At 41.9% G+C, this 20950-nt stretch overlaps 2 protein-coding genes across 3 annotated transcripts in view; one reads left to right on the plus strand and one right to left on the minus strand.

Annotated features, from left to right (window-relative positions):
* The first annotated feature begins 204 nt into the window (after positions 1 to 204).
* On the plus strand, positions 205 to 2835 carry LOC146561225 (5-hydroxytryptamine receptor 1D). The gene is made up of 3 exons (XM_085243185.1): positions 205 to 367; positions 728 to 888; positions 1540 to 2835. Exons 1-3 carry the CDS (start codon positions 205 to 207, stop codon positions 2833 to 2835), a joined length of 1620 nt encoding a protein of 539 aa, XP_085099311.1.
* A 681-nt stretch (positions 2836 to 3516) lies between these two features.
* The window catches only part of slc35f3b (solute carrier family 35 member F3b), a 49677-nt gene continuing 32243 nt past the window's right edge, over positions 3517 to 20950 (minus strand). For both annotated transcript variants that reach the window (XM_085297116.1, XM_085297117.1), the window contains 6 exons: positions 18745 to 19084; positions 10480 to 10699; positions 7218 to 7343; positions 6140 to 6332; positions 5941 to 6030; positions 3517 to 5675 (listed from right to left, as the gene is read on the minus strand). In XM_085297116.1, coding sequence (XP_085153242.1) covers positions 5434 to 5675; positions 5941 to 6030; positions 6140 to 6332; positions 7218 to 7343; positions 10480 to 10699; positions 18745 to 19084 — 1211 coding nt within the window. In that variant the 3' untranslated portion in view covers positions 3517 to 5433. The remainder of the gene's footprint in view (positions 5676 to 5940; positions 6031 to 6139; positions 6333 to 7217; positions 7344 to 10479; positions 10700 to 18744; positions 19085 to 20950) is intronic.

The following is a 20950-nucleotide window of genomic DNA, read 5'->3' on the forward strand; positions in this document are numbered from 1 at the left end:
TATAACACATTCAGCACTGAAAGAGTTAAATAAGGTACAGCAGGTGCTCATACGTCCCCCTCCCTCCCCTTAAAACCTGCAGACCTTCCGGGCAGAGCAGGAGCAGATGGAGTAGCTTACATGCGATAACAGTTGTGTATTTTCCTGTGGAGACGGGCTTGTACTCGACTCATCATGTGAGGATAGTAGTTATTTGACTGGGATATGGACGATCCGGGTGGCTCCTGGTTGGAGCCCAGGTTGTTCCTGCAGGTAGCAACTACTGTGAGTGCAAACTGGACTGAAGGCTCGGAGCTGGGGGTGTCCAAGCAGACCCAGCTGGTCCTGGAGATCCTCATGGTGCTGATGTGTTTGGGCGCCGTGACAGGTACAGACTCATCTGCTGATACTTAATTGCCAATTAAGGTATTTTAATTACTAAAAATTTTGTGATCTTCTCATATCCATAAAGTGGAAAAAAAGCACTTTCAGTACCAGAACAATTCATTGATTGACACAGTAGAGCTTTAAAGATTTGTTAAAGGTTAATTTACCTGCATTTCAGTATTTTAGGTGTTTATAGGATCTTCTGTTAACATAGTGCTTGTAGTATCCACTAATTAGAATTAATTAATTTCTGCCTCTCTGAGTCACAAATAAAACAAATACTTAAAAAAAAAAATCCACCCACTAGTCTGACCCGTGTGTCACGGCGTGTTTGTGCTTGTGTTGTTGTATTTCTGTGTAGGCAACATTCTTGTTATTGTTATTGTGGCTGCAACCAAAACTTTCCACTCGGTGACGTCGGTGCTCATCATGAACCTGGCCATCAGCGACCTCCTGGTGGGTATCGGGGTCATGCCGTTTGTTGCCCTGTCCGTCATGAACCGTGGATGGGTGGATTGCACGGTACGTCACCCGTGTCCAGTCTAGCGTGATTAAATTTTGTGCCAAAAAGTGATTGTCTGCCAAAAAGTGATTTCCGGTATTTGCCAAAAACTGATTGCTTGTAATTTAAACTGCTATAAATAACTCGTTGGCGGTTCATATGTGAAACATATGTCAAATGTATCCCTCATGAATGATATCACGTCATCTTGAGCAACAAACAACATTCCTGTAACAAGGTAGAAGCCGCAATCAGTTTTTGGCAGTGAGTTTATGTATCCTTTATGTATGCAGTAAAAAAAAAATATTGTCGACTTGAAAAATGTCTCTTTTAAGAGCAATCTGGCCAAGAGGACAGTTGGAATTGCAACAAATGCGAAAATAGTTCTGTAAATATATTTTACGTGGACAAAAGGGAGCTGATTGATTATAATGTAAGTGCAATAACACAGTCACAAAGATACTTGAGAAACAGGCAATTTTGTAATTTTATATATAACCCCTTTGTAATACCTGTTCACCAAAGTCTGTTTAGCAACATACGTAACGATGTTACACATTAAAAAACACACGCAAACATTGGAAATCAGTTTTTGGCACAACACCGGAAACGGCGTTTTTGCTTTGCTCCACTGTGTGCACGTGTGATGAGGTTGTGTCTCTGTCTGACAGGACCTCTGTTCGTATGTGGGTTACACCTCCTCTGTGTACTGCACAGCTTCTGTACTCACCCTGGCTGCCATTGCCCTCGACCGCTACCACTCCATCATAGACTGCTTGCGCTACAGCTCCCGCTGGACCCTGTGGAGAATTTGTGCTGTGGTCCTGTGGATCTGGTTGCAGGCGCTGGCCACCAGTTGCCCCCCACTGCTGGGCTGGAGCTCAGTCAGCTATGTGGACCCCATGTACAGCTGTGCAGTGAACTGGGCCAGCAGTCCTAGTTACACCGCTTTCATGGCTTTCCTCTCGTACGTCTTACCTGCAGTGGTCATCCTCTTCTGCTACGTGAACATTGTCAAGGTGGCCCGCAGCCACGCCAGGAGGATCCACACTCTCGAGGACTCCGTGCAGCGCTGCAGGACTCTCCCAGACTATGCTCCTGGGGATTCTTCCAATCAGCACAGCGGGTGCCACCACACCCCATCGACACTGATCTACCACATAAGTGGACAGTTTGTGTCTCAAGTTGGTACAGGGGAAGAAGATTATATCAACGATGCTCTCCCTGAAGCTACCACAGAGCAGAGAAGGTCTGCGTCCAGGCGCTTTTTCTCCTTCCTGGCTCAAAGTGCCTCCCAAGTTCCTCTCCAGAACTCCCAGCAGCATCACAGCCACCATGGTGTGGTCCGGCTCTTCATGGTCATCGCAGCCTTCTTCCTCTGCTGGACCCCTTACATAAGCGTGGCCCTTGTTCAGGCCACAGAAACTGCAATTTCAGGCCAGTCCACCCTAGTCCCAAACTCTGCTGTTACTTTCTCCTACTGGCTGGTGCTGTTGAACTCTGATATCAATCCTCTACTGTACGCACTGCTTAGCAAGCGTTTCCAAAACGCTCTTCAGGGACTCAGGCAAAAAATAAGCATTCGTCTGGGGAGCGTAGTGGGAAGGGGAAATGAGCTCAGACCAGAGGGAGACGATGGAAGGAGCAGCGAGCCCAGCACGCTGACCACAACCCATCCCGGGCTGGCCTCCAGCTCTGAGAGCAACAGATCATTGTGTTCTCACTCCATTTTCACAGTCAGCACCGACTTCAAACATCAGTCTGAGAAACATCTGTGCAGTGTGTGTCATCCTCAAAAGAGGTCTACGTGGCAAGATGCATCAAGTGACAGGAGAGGAGACTGCCTGCAAGTCCCCTCCCGGCCACAAGAGGGCAGCAGACTACCTTTTTCTGCTGTGACCGAGGAGCGGCAGGCCACTTTTTTCTATGGCCAGATAACAGTGAGAGTTGAGCATGATATTACTTAGTCAGGATACCCGTGGCGTCAGACATGAGACCACAGTTAACAACTATTTTATTATTTTAATTTTATCCGGCAATGAATTGATTGTTTGGTCAAGAAAATGTAAGAAAAATGGAAATGTCCATCCCATTTTGACCTAATTTCTGATTAATCTTCCTTTTTTTTTTTTTTTTTTGTCTGACCACCAGTCTTCAACCCAAGCAAACTGACGTTATTATCACAGAAGATCAGTAAAAAAAAAAAAAAAATCAAAGCTAACAAATAATTCATTTGTCCTAGAATTTAAAAAAAATGGAAGTAGTCACTGGACAATCCAAGGTCTCAGGCACCTTTCTGTGTGGAGTCTGCATCATCTCCTCCTTGCCTGTTTGGGTTAGGTTTCCACAGATACCTGCATGCTAAGCTAATTGTTGTTTCTAGTTTGCCTTTATTGGAAAACTCAGACTTATAAGCTCAAATCAGACTGATTTGTAACCAAGACTACAGTTGTTTATATAAATAACAAAGAAAAGCAGTGTACTTCTAAATTGGTTTCCAGGTTCATCGATTTTTTTTATTTTTATTTAATTTTAAGTGTGCTGTCTCACCCAACACCTGCTAAACCTTGCCAAATTGTTTGGTTTGTCACTCAGTTGTTTACTTCATGACTTTCTTTGGCAAGAAAAAAAAAACCTCGACAAGGAAATGTATTGAAAAGAAATATTTTTATATAGTACATGTGATTACACTTGAAGACACCCAACAGTAGCTCTAATAAACCCGTCATTTATTCATGTTCGGAACATCTCCTCCTCAAATGTGATAATCATATGTTGCATCTCAGTGTAAAAATCGTCATTCCTTACAAAGGTTTACATTTATGTCTAGCAATAATTCCAGAGGAATACATTATTATTATTTATTGTCATACAGAATGACAATGGGAAACAGTGCTAATGTACTCTATTGCGAAACAAAGAAAAGGCAGTGAAGTGGACTTTTTCGGCTGCATCTGCTCGTACAGTACGTGCATGCTCGTTCTGCAAGACGTCACTCGCTGTCTTCTCAAGGTTAAGTCGGCAACCAAATGCAAACAAATATAAATGTGTCAAGTTTGTCTCAATAAAGAAAGAAGGAAAAAGAAAATCGTTCAGATGAGTATAAGAAGGATAGTATTAAACAGTCTCTGTGCAGCAGTCTGTGGTGGCACTGTAAAAAACAGATAGCACATTGCGAGCGTGTGTGTGGTCGAGTGATGTTCGTACATTCACAACAAGGCAGAGTTTCCACCGTTGCTTTACAAGGCGTGTACCTCACTTTCTCTCGGGGGTCAACCACACCATGGTGGCTGTGATGCTTGCCTCAGAAATGTGATAAACGAAAGCAGACAAAGGTTTCTTTTTTTCTTCTTCTTCTTTTTGATCACTAGAAGAGCCGTGTGTCAGCACTCCTCTCCTCAAGCCACAGTGGGACAGTTTTCCAGTCTGTAATTCCCACGCGAAATGAAACGATGTAATTGAACTGCTGCACATTTGTCTGTGTGTATATGATACTAAAATGTTAAAAGAGAGGCTCAGAGATAGCTGTGTTTAAAGTAATTAAAGGGGTAGTTCCATTAACCTGTCAGCCTTATTTTGAGATATCAAAGCTTTTAACAATATTTGAATGTGTTTGTTTAAATTGCTTGCTTAATAAAATGTTCACGCTATTTCCTACTGGTGTGCTGGCAACATAAAGCAAGTGTTAGGCAACTGCTTTGTGGATGGATTGAAAGCAATCCCACTGTTTGACAAACACCTCAATGATATAATGCATTGAAAGCGAATGTAGATATCGCGTGACTAAACTGTGGGGCCCGAACAATGAGTGAGTGTTGACAGAAGTGGGAGTCTAGCCCAAGGAAAGCACATAACCACGGGGAGCCAATCAGTGCGGATGAAATGAAACTGACCTCTTCTCTAAGAGTGAATAGAGAGACACATTGTGAAAGCTTCTTCAGCCCAGACTGATCCTCAGACGTCCAGACAGGTCCCTTCACACCAGATGAGCTTCACAGGTCCACTACTCCGGGACATCCAAGGTGTGAAATATAGCTATGTACAAGTGCACAAAAGGCAGGTATTTGTCACTAAGTTTACACCCGCAGAAGGCTACCGGGCCTCGTGTTCTGTTTTCAGGCATTCAGCTTTGTAGGCATTCTTCTTTGGATCTTAGAGGTGTGTAAATGTGTACATGTTAAAGCCAGCTGGTCTACAAGGTGTTAGGGCTGCCTTGAGAGATGTCTGCCTCTTTATTCCTCCTCACTGAAATATATCAGGCAAGTTGGCGAGTCTTCCCAGAGGCGAGGAATCAGAGGAATGATTAAGAGGTACAGCAAAATTAACGCATGGTTCAATCAGTTATACCTGATCATTTTAAGGATTACAAATGATAGAAGTCCATGCACCGACTTGGTTAACTTGTGAGCAAGAATGATGCCAAATGAATGAAACGCGATCGGTTGAAAAGCTGCAGATCAGAGGGCAGTCCAAAAGGCAAGGAACCAGGCAGATCACGTGGGTTAACACCCCTCATTTCCCTCCCACCTCATGTATATGTGTTTGTGTGATGATATTTCATATATTCAAAGTGCATATGTTGACATGGAGGTCCTGGCTCTCCCTCTCCAGTTGAGCCCTGTGCCAGCTCCGGCCTCTCCGCTGCCCTCTGCTGGCTCGTCACGTTTGCGCAGCTTCTGGCTGAGCTGGATAATGCACTGGTCCCAGTCCTCTGGTAACAGCAGCATTAGGAAACCCAAGCAAATGATGAACACAGCAATGAGGCGCACCGAGTTAAAGTGAATTTCACACGTGTAGAGGTCCACCACTGTAAAAAAACAAATAAATAAAAAGGTACTGTGTCAATAGAAGGGAACAACTGGGTTTATGTAAATGAATGTAAATTGTAACTGTGCGTGTTTATGAAATAAAAATGGTTAGTTGTACATCGAGAGGGAGCCTGGTTTGAAAATTAAATGGAGTCTCTCATCAAATATAGATAGAAACCTTTGGGAGAATCCAGTGCCATCAAATATTAAATGGTGACCAGATATAAAAAGCTAGCACTCTTAGAGGAAAGCCAAGAGACTTACTGGCGTTTACAGGAACACTTAGGACAATGCCAAGGGAAATTAATGTCGGGTATGTTATCGCGATGCCAAAGTTCACCAGGACGTTGAAAGCTGTAGGAACAAAGCAGAATTAGAGCAGCAGCGGACTACACGATGAGAATGTTGCTATTTGTAGATTACACAACCAGCCGGTGCACATTACTGCTCTGTCGCCATATACCGAAAAGCAGGGCTGCGACCCCACAGAGGTAGGCCCATGGGATGTCTCTGAGTGATTCGATGTACTCCACATGTGTAAAATACAGCATGACTGGCACAAAGCTGACGAAAACAAAATTGGTGCTTCCAACGATGCTCAGAAAGAGTGCAGCCTCTCCAAATTTGGCACTTCCCAGCACCATCTTAAAGAGCACCTGAGAATAAAGAGGAAGGAGAGTGATGCATACATCGAATCTGCCCTCTTCAGGAGCTGAGGTATATTACAGAGGGCGAAGCCTGCCAAGTACCTGCCATGTCTCTGGCCCAGGGCCACTGCTGTCTGTTTATCACATTAGGGCGGCACAGACAGCAGGGCAAAGGAGACCAGACCCTGTCAAAACATAGCTATATAATATCTGTCCTGTAACCTCCTCGATCAGGGTAACACAGCCTGAGGCCTGCAACCAAATGCGTAGGTATTGCGTACTTCTGGCAGGTGAGTCTCACACTACATAATCCCCTTCTGTCTTCTGCCACCTGGTTACATAATTAGAAGGGAGCTAGACAGGGCAACTTACAGAGACGTGTCCATACATACAGCATGCTTACCTATTTTTTATTCCACCGTGAATAGAAGTGGCGCTACAATGGAACTTTATGCTCAGCGGTACAATACACACTGAGAAATGCAATCAAATCCTAGAGGTTTTGCGGATCGATCTAAATACCGATAGTATCGATACCAACGTTGGCATTGTATCAGATCGATACTAGCATAAAAGAATGTCCTCCAAGTTCAGTATGTAGCTCACTGAATTGTGTGGAAAAGTATACCTCAAACATGCAATATGAAAAATGTCCTTTTTGTGTATAGACTATAGCACACGGAAACAACAGAACCCAAAGTGTTTCAGAGACGGACAGCTTCAATATGCACGAGTAGCTGAAAGGTGTGTTTTTGTTATATCACTTGATGATGCTTCATCTCATAAATCATAAGCTGCTTTTGTAGTTTAAAAGTATCGATATCATCAATGTTGGCCCTGGATTTAGTTGATATCACATCGATATCAAAATCTGCAGTATCGCACAGCAAATACCTTATAGAGCGCTGACATCGAAGCAGAGGCCACGACCAAAGCAATGCCGATGACCGAGTGGCTGTGGAATCCATCGGCATAGGTCATCATTACGATGCCCGCTATGGCCAAGATAGCAGCTACTATCTATACAGAGAAAGAGAGAGAGAGAGAGAGCAACAGTGAGTGAAGGATGGACAACATGCTGCTCACAGTTTGGTGAAAAAGGCACCTTATCCCCTTACCGCCGCGGAGGGACACAGCAGGCCCACATGGCCTCAGCTTTGTCATTCAGTGCAGAAATAACAAGCCTCACAGAACCAGGCTTGAAGCAGCCTAATTAGTGGGTGGGTTGTTATTTCATAGGAAACAAGCTTTTCATTTGATATTTACATTTTCTACGTGCAGTGCAGAAAAGACCTGCTCTCAGATTCACCCTGTAAGCGCTTCCAACACAGGACAGGCAGCTTTTACAGTGTTGGCTTGATTGTGTTACAATGATTTCCGTTACAAAGCCATCGTGTTTACAAACCAAATCCCCCCTCACACCACTCCCCGCCTCTGCAATTATCACAGCTTCAAGATGGCAAGAATCCATCAGCTTCACCCTGCTCGGGGTCAACTGTGATGCGTAAAAGGCAAACCTCTTGTGTTTTATTGCATTAAAATCTGGTTTGTCTGGGTTATATGTTCATAGTGTATATGTGAGAACTGTACAGCAGTGATGGGGCTACGGTGCAGCCCAGCTGAGTGGATTAGCACCGCATTAAGGAGGTGTCGGGAAGATAAATGAGCCGCGTGTTTTTGCTTGGCCAAAGCACCTTAAGCAAGTCTGGCTAAATGTCTCTTTCTGCACTGCAGGCTGCCTGTCAGTCACTGCTACACCTTTCATTTTAGAAAATGGCCATTTGCTCACGGCGTCAGCAACAATTTAAGATGTTTCAGCACAATGTGGAGGGTCAGAGGGAGGAAGGACTGTGGCTTCACCCAAACTTGTTCTGCAATGAGCAGGCGTGACCGATTAGTCCGGTGGGTAGCTTATGTCATTACGGTGGCGTAACTGCAGCACGTGGACCTTGCACTTTTTACAAATCATAAATCTAAACATGGGTCACACAGAAAAAAAAACCACCGAGTGGAGCTAGTCATCGGTTTTATCCACAAAGTACCACTGAAAAAAACCTCCCTGTTTAACAAGGTTGATGTAGCATCCCCCTCATCGCTCTCTCTCTCTTCCCTTTCTGTTTCTCCTCCTTCACTTTCATGAAATACTTGTTCAAGTTCCCCTGCATTACTGCAGACATCCAAACACTGCAATCCTTACTACCAGGCAACAGAGAGCAAGAGAGGGGAGGGCGTGTAAGCGAGTGAGTGAAGCGGGACTATTACTGTACTTGTCTCTTACCGAGGCTTTTCATCACAAATAATGGGGGTGACGAGTCGGGGCATACACAAGGGAGAGACGGGGTGCTTGTGAGTGTGTGAGAGGAAAAAGGGGGGGCATCGTGCGAAGTGCGGGACGGCTGCAGATGTGAAAGCATCTGAGGCGTACAGTGAGAGGAGATAAACCGATATCTTAATTCACAAAGGTAAGTAACCCCTTACTGTCCTGCTTCTCTGTCTTTATCAGTCACAAACTTGCCGGCTAACACACACATGCACAGACCAGGAACAACATTTGAATGACACCGTGATCACCGGTAGGTAATCATCCCGTGGTGCTCATAACCTGCTCTCTACTCAACCGTGCTGTGTGTGTAGCTCACAGATTCAAATGGAAATTCAGTCAAAGCAAATCATCACAAATTTGCATTTCTTTGCAGATTAGAAACCTTTTTTTTGTCATGATGGCTGATGAAGTGTAAAACTGAGTTTGGTATAAAAAACTTGCAGTTAAAAATGCACATTTGACCAGAGAAGACAGTATTAGAGATGAGTGCAGCTTCTAAGAAGGTAAAACTGCAGGATTGCCTTAAATCTGCCAGTAGGTGGCAGCAACTCTGGTTTCAAAAAGAAATCTGGTTGTAAAGTAAACATCTATGACATCACGACCTCAGTAAGCACTTTCCTGATAAGTTTATAGTGTCAATCATCTGTTCTAAGTTTAGTAAGAGTTGGAAAGTATGATCCTGATAAAAGCCAAAAGGAGAGTAAATCAGGGTCTGCTTTAGTCAATGCATAAAGTGTCCTTAGATTTTCCAAGGGATTTACCGCTTTCTTGTAATGTATGGGTTCAAATGCCAGTATGGAGATGATGAAAATACCTCTTTTCTTTTTGGTCCAGTCATAAAGTAATCAGAGGTATGTTGCCATCTCATGTAGAGTCATGTTAAAGAGTAGGTTTCATAAGATTATACTGTAATATTCAAAATATAATAAACAATACAGAAAAACAAAGATAATTTTTTAATCTGTCCATATCAAACTTGGGATCATGACCCAAACGTGTGCATCGGTTTACAAGATAAGTCCTGGAGACATTTATATTCCTGTAAGGAAGAGAGAAGAAAGAAAAATTTGCCTTCCCCCCCAATCTTGTCTCGTGTCTCATGATGAACAGGATACTTTTGTATCTTTGGGGATCTGAACATAATCAAACTGATTCAATCTAGGAAGGAAAAAAAATAAAAGGTTTGGTGGACCTAGTCATAAATCACATAAATCAACGTGTGACAGTCAGCCTGTGGGGCCAATATTGGCCACGCTCTTATCTTAAATAAGTTTCGTCATAATCAGTGAGATTCAAGATAATTGGGACGCTCAAACATCTCACCAAAAAATACACGAGTGCAGTGCCCGTTCTAAACGTGGGAGTGAAGAACGGGCTGATTGCAGCTTGCAGTATTCTTCACAACCGCATCAGCGAGCGATTAAAGCCATTCGTCGCAGCTCACCATGCACACCCACGGAAAAGCAAAGATATTTAGACTTTACAACCATTTCATTTACACTCAGTGTGCCTCTATTTCCTTTTGCTGTCATTTGTTATGGATCTACGGTTTCTCATAGACAACAAAGACCCAATGAAAGCCTGAGCAGATGTTATAACATTAACGTATCTGGCCACTGATGAAAAATCGAACAGAAACTCCAGTTTATTAATTCCGTTTTACAGAACAACTGCACTAAAAACAGGATGGTGGGACAGATGATGGTGCAAAACTGCTTTACAACATATAATACTGATATATATATCTATATATATTGATGTGCTCATCCCACAGCTCGCCAATTACCTACAATGATGTAATTAGAAATCATTCACGCATGCAGATATACTCACCCTGACCCCCATGAAGCGGTCTCTGAGCACGATCCATGACAGCAGGAAGACGAAGGCCTTGTTACAACAGAATAGCGCTGACACATCTGTTGTGTTGATCTTCCTGAGGGCCTGCAGGTACAGGTAGTTGGTGAGGATCCACAGCAGGCCAAAAGGAGCTACCTTGGTGAAAAACACCTTCGGTGTCAGGCCATCGTCACCGAAAAACCTGCAGCACTCCCTGTGTGCACGACCAAAATGAATACTGTTAACCTTCTAAAAATGTAGTATGATTTTAAAGCTGATGAGTATTATCACTCTGGGACCAATTAACACCAGTGAACACAAACAGCACAATCTGAAAAACACACTTAATGCCAATGAGTGACTGCAGTAATTCCCACTTCAACAGTTACATCTAAATTATGTTCGTCCCACATTATAGACACGTGGGACCAATGCTACCCTACTAGAAGAATGGTTTAATATTTAATTGCAAATTAAGATCTGCCACAAGGCATTAAAGTTAAATATTCAACTGTCCCCATTAAGAAATTAAACAACCTGTTTGGTCCTCAGGTGTTTTGTCTGGTTACATCTGACAAATATCTCAGTACAGCAAAGAAATGGGATAATCTTTGCTGCTACAACAGGACATATTCAATGACTAAATCGAAGAAAACAGCTGTTTGGTATTTCATAGTGACAACAGGCAGAAATGTATTTAATGTACTCAGAAAAGTCTTCTTTCATCTTCCTCCGTTCTCAGCATTACTTGTGGACACTCTGGGGGTTCCGCTTCTGGGTATGAGTTTCCGTATGGACTTAAACATGAAGGGAAAATGGGGACAGAAATAAATGTTGCTGTGACTGATGCATGTGATGAATAACTCAGGCAAATTTGTAATGACTCAGATAACAGCCATGCAATTCTAAGGTTTTATGTATGATAAAAATCATCTGGTCTTAGATTTAGGTGAATAAAACCTCAGGTGAATTACAAAGCATGACATATTACACCATGACATTATTTATTTAACTAAAATTGAGCTAAAATGTAGAAGATGTGTGTGAAAAACTAACTACACCTTTATCGCTTCCAAAGGAATTAAGAGGTTGTATTAACACAATGCCGAAGAGGAACGACATCAGCAGCGATCTTAGAGAAGCAACTATTGCTGGCAATCAATTTAAATCCTTCATTCTACAGTGAGAAAGTTTATTCACAAGTGGAAATATTCAAGGCAGCTGTTAGTCTTCCTAGGAGCGGACATCCTAGCAAATTCACCCCAAGGTCAGACCATGCAATGGTCAGAGAAACCTCAAAAAAGACTCTGGGAGCTACATCTCAAAATTAGTTAGTTAGTTAAATGTTGAGGTTTATGCTACAATCAGAAAAGGACTGAACAAATATGGCTTGTTTGGAGAGAAAGCCTCTTTGTTACAAAAAGAACGTGACCCCACAGCTAGGCTACGGGTGCAACCAGGTTTTAGAGAAAATTGTTTTTAGTCAACTGAAAGATTTTCTAGATGAAAATGGAATCTTTGAGGTTTTTCAGTCAGGTTTTAAAACCCTTCACAGCACAGAATCTGCATTACTAAGGGTTTTTAATGACATCCTTCTGGCATGTGATTCTGGTAACCATGTTGTTCTTGTCTTGCTTGACCTAACTGCTGCCTTTGACACAGTAGACCACAATATTTTAATTTCTCGATTACATGATGTAGTGGGTATTGGTGGCACTGCACTCAATTGGTTTAGGTCTTATTTGTCAGATAGAACTTTCTCTGTCAGCCTTCTCGGTTACGAATCGTCTTCTGCTCCTCTGTCATGTGGTGTCCCACAGGGCTCAATTTTAGGGCCACTGCTCTTTTCTCTGTATCTACTGCCTCTGGGTTCTATCCTTAGAAGGCATGGGATCTCATTTCACTGTTATGCCGATGACTGCCAAATTTATTTGACACTAAAACGCAAGGATGTCATCTCCATAAAACCTCTCTTGACATGTCTAGATGACATTAAAGCTTGGTTGGCTCGAAACTTTTTAAATTTTAATAAAAAGAAAACAGAAGTGTTGGTGTTTGGACCCAGTGGTCCCTGTGAGTCCTCCTCTGTTGTTTTAGGATCCCTGGAAGTCTATTTTAAATCTGTTGTTACTGACCTTGGTTTTAAGTTGGACAGTGATTTTAAATTGGACAACCAAATCAGAGCAGTGGTGAAGTCCAGTTTTTATCATTTAAGGCGACTGGCAAGATTAAAATCTTTTCTTTCGAGGCAGCACCTTGAAACAGTGATCCATGCTTTTATTTCTTCCCGCCTGGACTACTGTAACTCACTTTATGTGGGGGTCAGTCAGTCATTGCTCTCACGTCTGCAGCTGGTTCAAAATGCGGCTGCACGACTCCTAACAGGAACTCGAAAAAGAGAGCATATAACCCCTGTGCTGGCCTCTCTGCACTGGCTGCCTGTGTCTTTTAGAGTTAATTTTAAAATTCTTATGTTTGTTTTTAAATGCCTACACAGTCTTGCCCCGCCTTACCTCTCTGAGCTTCTTCATCCCCACATACCCTGTCGGTCTCTCAGGTCAGCTGACCAGCTGCTCCTGGAGGTACCGAGATCCAGGAGGAAGCTCAGAGGGGACAGGGCCTTCTCCATTGTGGCTCCAAAATTATGGAATAATTTGCCCATGCATGTTAGAGAGGCCCCTTCACTGTCCACTTTTAAATCACGTCTTAAAACCCACTTTTATTCCTTGGCTTTTAACCTCAGTGAGACTTAGTTTCTTTTTTAATGCAGTAGTTATTTAATTAATGATTTCACTCTTCTTTTATTTGTTTTTTATTTATATCTCATGTAATTTTATTTTACAGTTCCAATGTACAGCACTTTGTGTCAGCTGTGGTTGTTTTAAAGTGCTTTATAAATAAAGTTGATGATGATGATGATGATACACAAAATTCACGGTTTGATATTTTTTCGATACAAAAAAATGTTCATGCCTTTTTAATTTGTCATTTATTAAAATTATAAATATATATTTTAACTCAAAAGTACAGTTTTAAATTTAATGTTGCTGAAACAAAAATAAATAAATAAATCTATCTAATCGAGAAATCGCTCATCTTTGAAAAAGAGAGTTTATTACAGAGAAATGGCTCTTTCCAAAATAAAAGCTATACTATACGCTTCTTCTGGGCTATATTCTCAGCAGCATATTAAACATATCAGGTCCCCGTAAGGAGAATCATGTGCTAACGGCTGTCTAAATGACACGGGTAAAGTTTGTAGCATGTGTGCTTGTTGTTTTTGTGTGCTTCCACTTGTCTTTGCACTAGGATGAAGTCGGTGTAAATGTGCAGTCATATTCGTTGTGTTCCCACTAGTGGTGTCAGCGTTAATCTCGTTAAAATGACATTAACGCCATAACGCCGCAAATCTCCGTTAACGAGCTAACTGCGCTAATGCAGTAGTTCCCACCAATGCAATTGAGCATTGCATGGCACATCCGACATACTGTTTTACTTTTGTCCATGAGGCGCTTACCTTCAGGGTCATACGTCATATGAAAACCAAAATAGTTCCAAACGCCACATCTGAATGAGGGTGGGGGAGGTTAAATTTGCTATGTTGCAACGAGCTTAACTTCTGTCTTGCTAGCTTGCGCTGGGCTCAGTGGATCTGCGCTGGACAGTGCAGCCTAGGCGAAGTAGTCGAACGCAGATCCACTGAGCGCTCAACACAAACAGCATCGTCAGAAGAAAAGTTGTTAAAATTTTTTTAAGATTTTGTATTGTTCGATACATATGCGTACCGAACCGAAAGCACTGTATGAACGGTTCAATACCGATACAAGTACCCCTACCCATAGCTTAGGTGTGCAAAGTTGCATCTAAACAAACGACCAGACTTCTGTAACAATGTCCTTTGGACAGATAAGTGGAGATGTTTGGATATAATGCACAGCACCATGTTTAGTAGTAACCAAGCACATATCAGCACAAACACTTCAAACCAGCTGTCAAGCACGGGGGTAGAGGGGTGGTGATTGGAGCTTGTTTTGCAGCCACAGGACTTGGAAACCTTGTGGTTGTTGAGTCGACCATGAACTCCTCTGTATACCAAAGTATACGGTCAAATGTGAGACCATCTGTCTGATAAATAATATTTGTCCCAAACTGGGTCATGCACTTGGACATTGATCCCAAGCACAACAGCAAACAGCAGAAAAAGAAAAGAATCAAGGTGCTGCAATGATCCAGTCAAAGTCCAGACCTCATTGAAATGCTGTGTTGGGGCCTAAACAGAGCTGAGTATAAATGCCCACAAACCTCAATGAACTGAAGCAACAGTGGGCCAAGAGTCCTCCACAACAAGGTAAGAGACTGATAAAGTCACACAGAAAATGTTTACTTCAAATTATTGCTGCTAAAAGCGATACCGTGATTGTGTGAGGAATTCTAACCAGTCAAGTTTTAACAGAAATACTGAGAAAAAAAACACAAAATCTGGAGACGTATGATTAACAGTCAGTCTGGCAGTCTGCTATGTTGAAGAAATGATTAATCTTTAAGTGCTTCTGCATGAGGCTTAGTCATCCACTATTCATGTTTTTCAGGCGCTGTAACTACGCACAAGAAGCTAAATGAAAATACCCTTGAATAAAAGCTGACGGTCCAAAAGCTATTGGCATGAGTCAGTAATGCAACAGAGGAACCAAACCATGACATTATGTATCAGTATCAGAATACTGCATAGTGGTCCTGCTCTGTCATGTTACTACATTGTCTGCTGAGTAAGACCTTGCGTTGCTCTGCTGTGAGAATTTTCTGTTTCACCCTCAACTTGAGTGACTCCGCCCACACCGGACTGCTATTGTTACCATTACTACAGAGTTGTAGCGTTTACCCTGAGCGCATCTGGCTCAGTGAAAAGTGATGAAGCAGCAATAAGTGAGGAGTGGCAGGTAGCATATTTGCCAGGGTGTCCTGCTGGATACTGTAGAGCAGCGCTGCTATGAATCAGCTCCAGAGAGCTGAGTCTGCACTAAGAACACACTGCTCAAACCTCCTCTGTGGACACGACACTAATTCTGCGACAACCAATTTATCGGCGTTTCATTACAGACACTGGTTACACCACCTTAAAGCCAAACCGGTGACTGTTTTTCACGCATTATTCCTGCACTTGTGTACTTGTGCACTGTAATCCGCAGTGATTTTTAAGATACGTCAAACCTCTGCAAAGCTGCCAAATAAAGTGTTGCAGCAGCAGATATTAATACACCTAGAGGCGCGTGGATTAAACAGTTAAGCGCTGCACTTCCAGAATCATTTAGTATCACTTTCTAGCGCCTGCACAGAACTTTTATTTGGTTTCTTTAGAATTTGGCACAAACTGAGTTAATCATTTGGGCGACTTTTGTTGTGATTTGGCGCTATATAAATAAAATTGAATTGAATTGAATTAATCCATCCTTCTTTTTATACTTACATCTAAACTGACTTAACATTACCCAAGAGCAGCCAGAGGGTCTCAAACTACAAGCTTGAATTTAAAAGATGAACGTGCAAAATGACACTTTGTGAGTTAAGAGATAAATCCTTCCACTGCTGATACGATCTGCCCGTAAATATCAAGTCTATACAACAACAGGGCTGATGAGTGCACTAAAATCCTCTCCTCACAGATATACTGCTAAAGTTAAGTCCTTGTCTCTCGTTCGGCTGCCTGCTGTCACGAAGCTATCCTTTGGTTTCTATTTCTCTGCACTGTCAGGTTCACAGAAGACGGTATTGTAATTTGTAGTCAGTTCACATGAGCTCCAACTGAGGAGTGGGAGACCCACATCCTCATGTAGGCCTTTAGAAAAAAAGGAAGGATTACATCACAGAGGAGCATCTGAAATACAGAGCCAATCCCCCGAGCTCACCAGCACACCACAGCTTCTAAACTACCGCTCTCTTTTGTCTCTTTGCACTAACGTAGCATTGCAGGTAGCAGAGATAAGACTTTTGTCTAAAGACCATGATTAATGGACTGCTTCAACTGTGAAAGCCACTGTAACACAATTAGGATTACAGTCTCGTCAGCAGGGTATGTGAGACGGCACGGCCTGCTCTTCCAAACAGGTAAATATGTGGCGGCGTTTTGCAAATAAAATCTGAAGAGAGGATGACTGTGTTTACCTGACAAGCAAAAACAGAATTAGCTTATTCAGCGAGATTGAAAATGGACCTAAATGATAAACTGTAAGCAGCTGGTGAATCAGGCTGAACATGTGGCGTTTGTTCCATGAAATACAAAGAGGACAGAAACTGTCACACAGTGTTTGAAAAAAATCAATTAGTACATCTCTATCATCTCACTAGTACACTGCCAGATGTTACGTGGTGGTTAATTTCGTTGGGGAATCAAACTGACCTTTTGAATGGATATTTTGGTAAATCCCGATTAGTTGTATACTTGTTGTAACTAGAAAAACTGGATAGAAAATAAAAAGGGAGAATAAAACTCATATGGGATTTTTAATACAGATACTGATACCACAATTGGGCAATCTAAACATCAGATATTCCTTCATATCGGAGGATACTTTTTGATGCTAGGCACAAATTTCACACTCTGCCTCCTGACATCTGACCCACGTTAACATATGGACTGAACATACACACACCCACAATGGACAACTGTACCCTCAAACACACAATAATAACATGGACTGAACCACCACTCACAACCACTAGCACTTTATATAGCCTCTGTAGAAACTATCTACACCCTCACTTATCTTAACTGCACTACTGTATAGCTCTGTGTAAATAATCATTCTGTACATTCGATAATTTTTAATTCTACAACTGTTTACAACTTGCATAGTTCCCATTTCTGTATAGCTGTATATCTCAGATTTCTGTAAAGTTATTTATTTCATATTCTGTATAGTTTTTCATATTTATATCCTGTTCATATCCTGTACATAGCTTGTACTCACTACAGCCTGTACATACTTATAGTTATAGAATATTCACAACATACTTCATACCGTGTACATTATAACATACCATAATAGACCCATTTCTGTAATATACTTACATATCTATACTATTGCTAATATATATTGTAATATATCTATATCACTAAAGCACTTCTGGATGGATGCAAACTGCATTTCGTTGCCCTGTACCTGTGCATGTGCAATGACAATAAAGTTGAATTCTATTCTATTCTATTCTAAATTTCACTGACATTTAAATTTCGAAGCCCAACTTTGCTCGGATCAGCTGGTTTCTGTTTCCAAACATTTGGCTGTGTAGCCAACACTGAAGTTGTGGGTTACATACAGGAAGAAGAATTACACAATGTCCTTCACTCATAACGTGGTTAAAGTGTGTTTCTCCCATCTAGTCTTCAGCTTTTAACTTATGGGCCATTACAAATGCTGATACAGATAGATTAATTGTTTGTTAATGATCTGATGACCCCTCAGGTCTGACTTGAGATATTATTTTTAAAGGTTGTAGGTTTTATCTATATAGACAGGAAACTTTACTTTGATTTGATTTCTAATGACTGTGCTGTAATCTGGTCTGCTGTTGCTGTTGCAAAAATTGATTTATGTTCTGTCTTATAAAACTGTAACTGCTGAAGTCTTTGACCTTAGAAAAGAAACAATGCCCTTTGACTGAAGTCAGAATTTGTGTGAGAGCCTGTACTGCACTTTACAGTCACTTAAGGTTTTTTTTTTATATCGTCTGTTTCCTCCGCTGTCACTGTGCGTGTCGGTGGGTAGGGGCACAGACCCGTACAGACTTTATTCACAGTCCATGTGCACCAGGAAAGGCGAGACAGAAAAAAGAGAAACAGTGACTAGAATTGATAACAACCTACTGCTATCGCCTACTTTAAGTGCATCAAAATCTGTCAAACAAGTGTTAATTCATCTAAAATCCACCATCTGTAAGACTGGTCACAGGACAACTAGTCTTGGCTAAAGCTATAACAGAGTTACAGCACCCAGGCTGGTGTCGCTGCCATGTACCAGCCCATAAATTAAACAAAAAGGGGATGCTGAATATGGAGGTGCCATGAAAGAAGATCATGGAGAAGATTCATGGATGTAAAGAAGGAGGATATGTGGAAAATTCTGAGATTAAAGGATGATCACAACATGTCAGAGCACAAAAGCCGATTTATATATATATAAAAAGAATGATCATAATGTGACAGCAGCTTTAGTGCTTGGACCTCTAATGGAGCTTGCTCTAAAGGAGAGAGTGTCTTCTAACCTTAACCTCTGCCTGGCTGTCTGCCTCTCCGGACTCTTGCACAGGTGGCCGATGTAGTAGAGGGGGAAGAAGAGGCAGTTCCACGTGGTGGCGAACCAGGTGAGGGTGAAGGGAGCATCAAACTGCTTAAAGGTCAGCTTGGCCAGCTGGGTGGAGCCTGCCCAGGAGGAACACACGCACATCACCATGGCGACTCCCCATAGAGCCTTCCGCACTTGTACAGCTGTCACTCGGATGCAGCAGTGAAGCCGCCGTCTGCTGGAGCCGGACTCTGCTCCTGCAGCACCGGCCGACTGAGCGTCTGTGGTGCCCACCACATTCTCTCTGGAGCGATCTTCCCCTAAAGACGGACACATACATGACAGACTGATGTCCAAACACACCGATACTGCAGACCTGTACGCTCATTCATTATTTGACACATTTTAACATATTTGTCCTTGCTTATTGCTGAATTTTTCTCAACTTCCTCTTCCTCTGCATGTGCTTTAGGCGCCTGGTGGGCAGGAAATCATCAATGCCAAATAGAAACATCTGGGCCTGGTGTTTCCAGACTATGAAACTGTTGCTGGCATGCCACTTGATTCTTTCTCTCCTGCCTGGCGTCTGAGTTTCTGCATGTACTTACTTTCTTTTCAGTTCTTTCATGCTGTTTTCCAGCACCTTGTAGCACTTTCACACTATTTCCACTCCCATGCACGTCCTGCTTCACTGATGCCTACTTTTACACCTGATTTGATCAAATTATTTTGATAAAATGTCACATAAAGTGCTTTTTGTCACAGCCTTCAGAGGTTGCCAGGTTGTGGCATTTTTTTCTCCCTAAGCATCATGTGGATACAGTATATTATCTTTTGCAGCAAAACTGACTCCAGATCATACCAGTCTTGTCATCATTTTCCGGATAAAAATAGCTGCTTTCAAACTTAAACTGAACTTGAAGGTAATCAATCCGAGTTAGAAATGTGGCGATCAAGTGTGACAGGCGGCAGTGAAACAGAGGGCATATGAGGGCAGACGTGATATCCAATCCAAGATGACCTCTTCTCCACCGCACGAGCTGCAGCGGCATGTGTGTTTGCCCTAGCGTGCAAAGACACACACCGCAACACTTAACTTTTCTATTTCTCTTGTCAAAACCTGATAGCCTCCATACTTCTTCACTAATGTGAGAACTGAAGTGAAGTGTTGGCGTACAGTTTTCGGCCCCACTCTCACCCACTCTGTGCTTCAGAACCAATTTGCTTACCAAGATCATTTTGTTCTCTCGAATCACTGAACTTACCAACTTTGTGTCCTCTACAAAGTTCAGACACTGCTGCATGATCATGGAAATGACACACAGTGTTTTACAAAAATATGACAGTTAAATGCAACATTTATGGCAGCTCTTAACCCGTTAAAGCTAAAACAATTAAATAATTGCCATAAAATTCAAATTTGTTGAAGATGGGAGGAGTTATTGAACCTTTAAAAAAATAAAATAAAAATGTATTAATATTAATTTACATATATGAGTTTTAATTGTATCATATTTGCTACTTTTGACTTTTTTTTTTAATTTATTGCTTAAAAACAGAACAAAAACTCATGTATCAAATATGACACGCTGGGCATTAAGGGGGTTAATTTAGACAGATAAGCTTTCACTCGATTTGTACTGATAATTAATGTCTTTCTAAAACTAACAATAATAAGAGCACTCAGATAGCACAATTCCCCCCGATGATATTTTTAGTCATGCTGACATCAGCCTGTTATGGCGTGATTGTGACATTATATGGCGTCAAACTGAAAAACTAAAAAGTGTATCGTACAGCCCTCTCCATGCCCTTTCATATGACATATTACTCAATATGATTTCTTGAATTTTTTTAAAGGTCTACTTTGACCTTGAAAGTCAAAAACCACAGTCAAAGTCAAACGCTTAGCCAACTTATGTACTGACGTCCCCCGAGGCCTATAATATCGTTGTGATGTTCAAAGTCAATCAGTAAAAAATTGTGTGTAACATAAAGTTTTTACAGATTTTCACAAATCATTTTAGGCTGTCTTTTTGACCACGTAGCTAAACCCGCACCACCTAGAGCAAAACTACATGACCGCAACTCTGCAATCCGTTTAGTGAGAGTGCAACACAATAAACAGCACAACCTCATATCAGCTCTACTTCATAACAGCTGCATAATAGGCATCATGCATCTTC

The sequence above is a fragment of the Mchenga conophoros genome, linkage group LG13 (assembly GCF_057382185.1).
Source record: "Mchenga conophoros isolate Kocher_MC1m ecotype Shallow Benthic linkage group LG13, M_conophoros_male_GT1.1, whole genome shotgun sequence".
NCBI lineage: Eukaryota > Metazoa > Chordata > Actinopteri > Cichliformes > Cichlidae > Mchenga > Mchenga conophoros.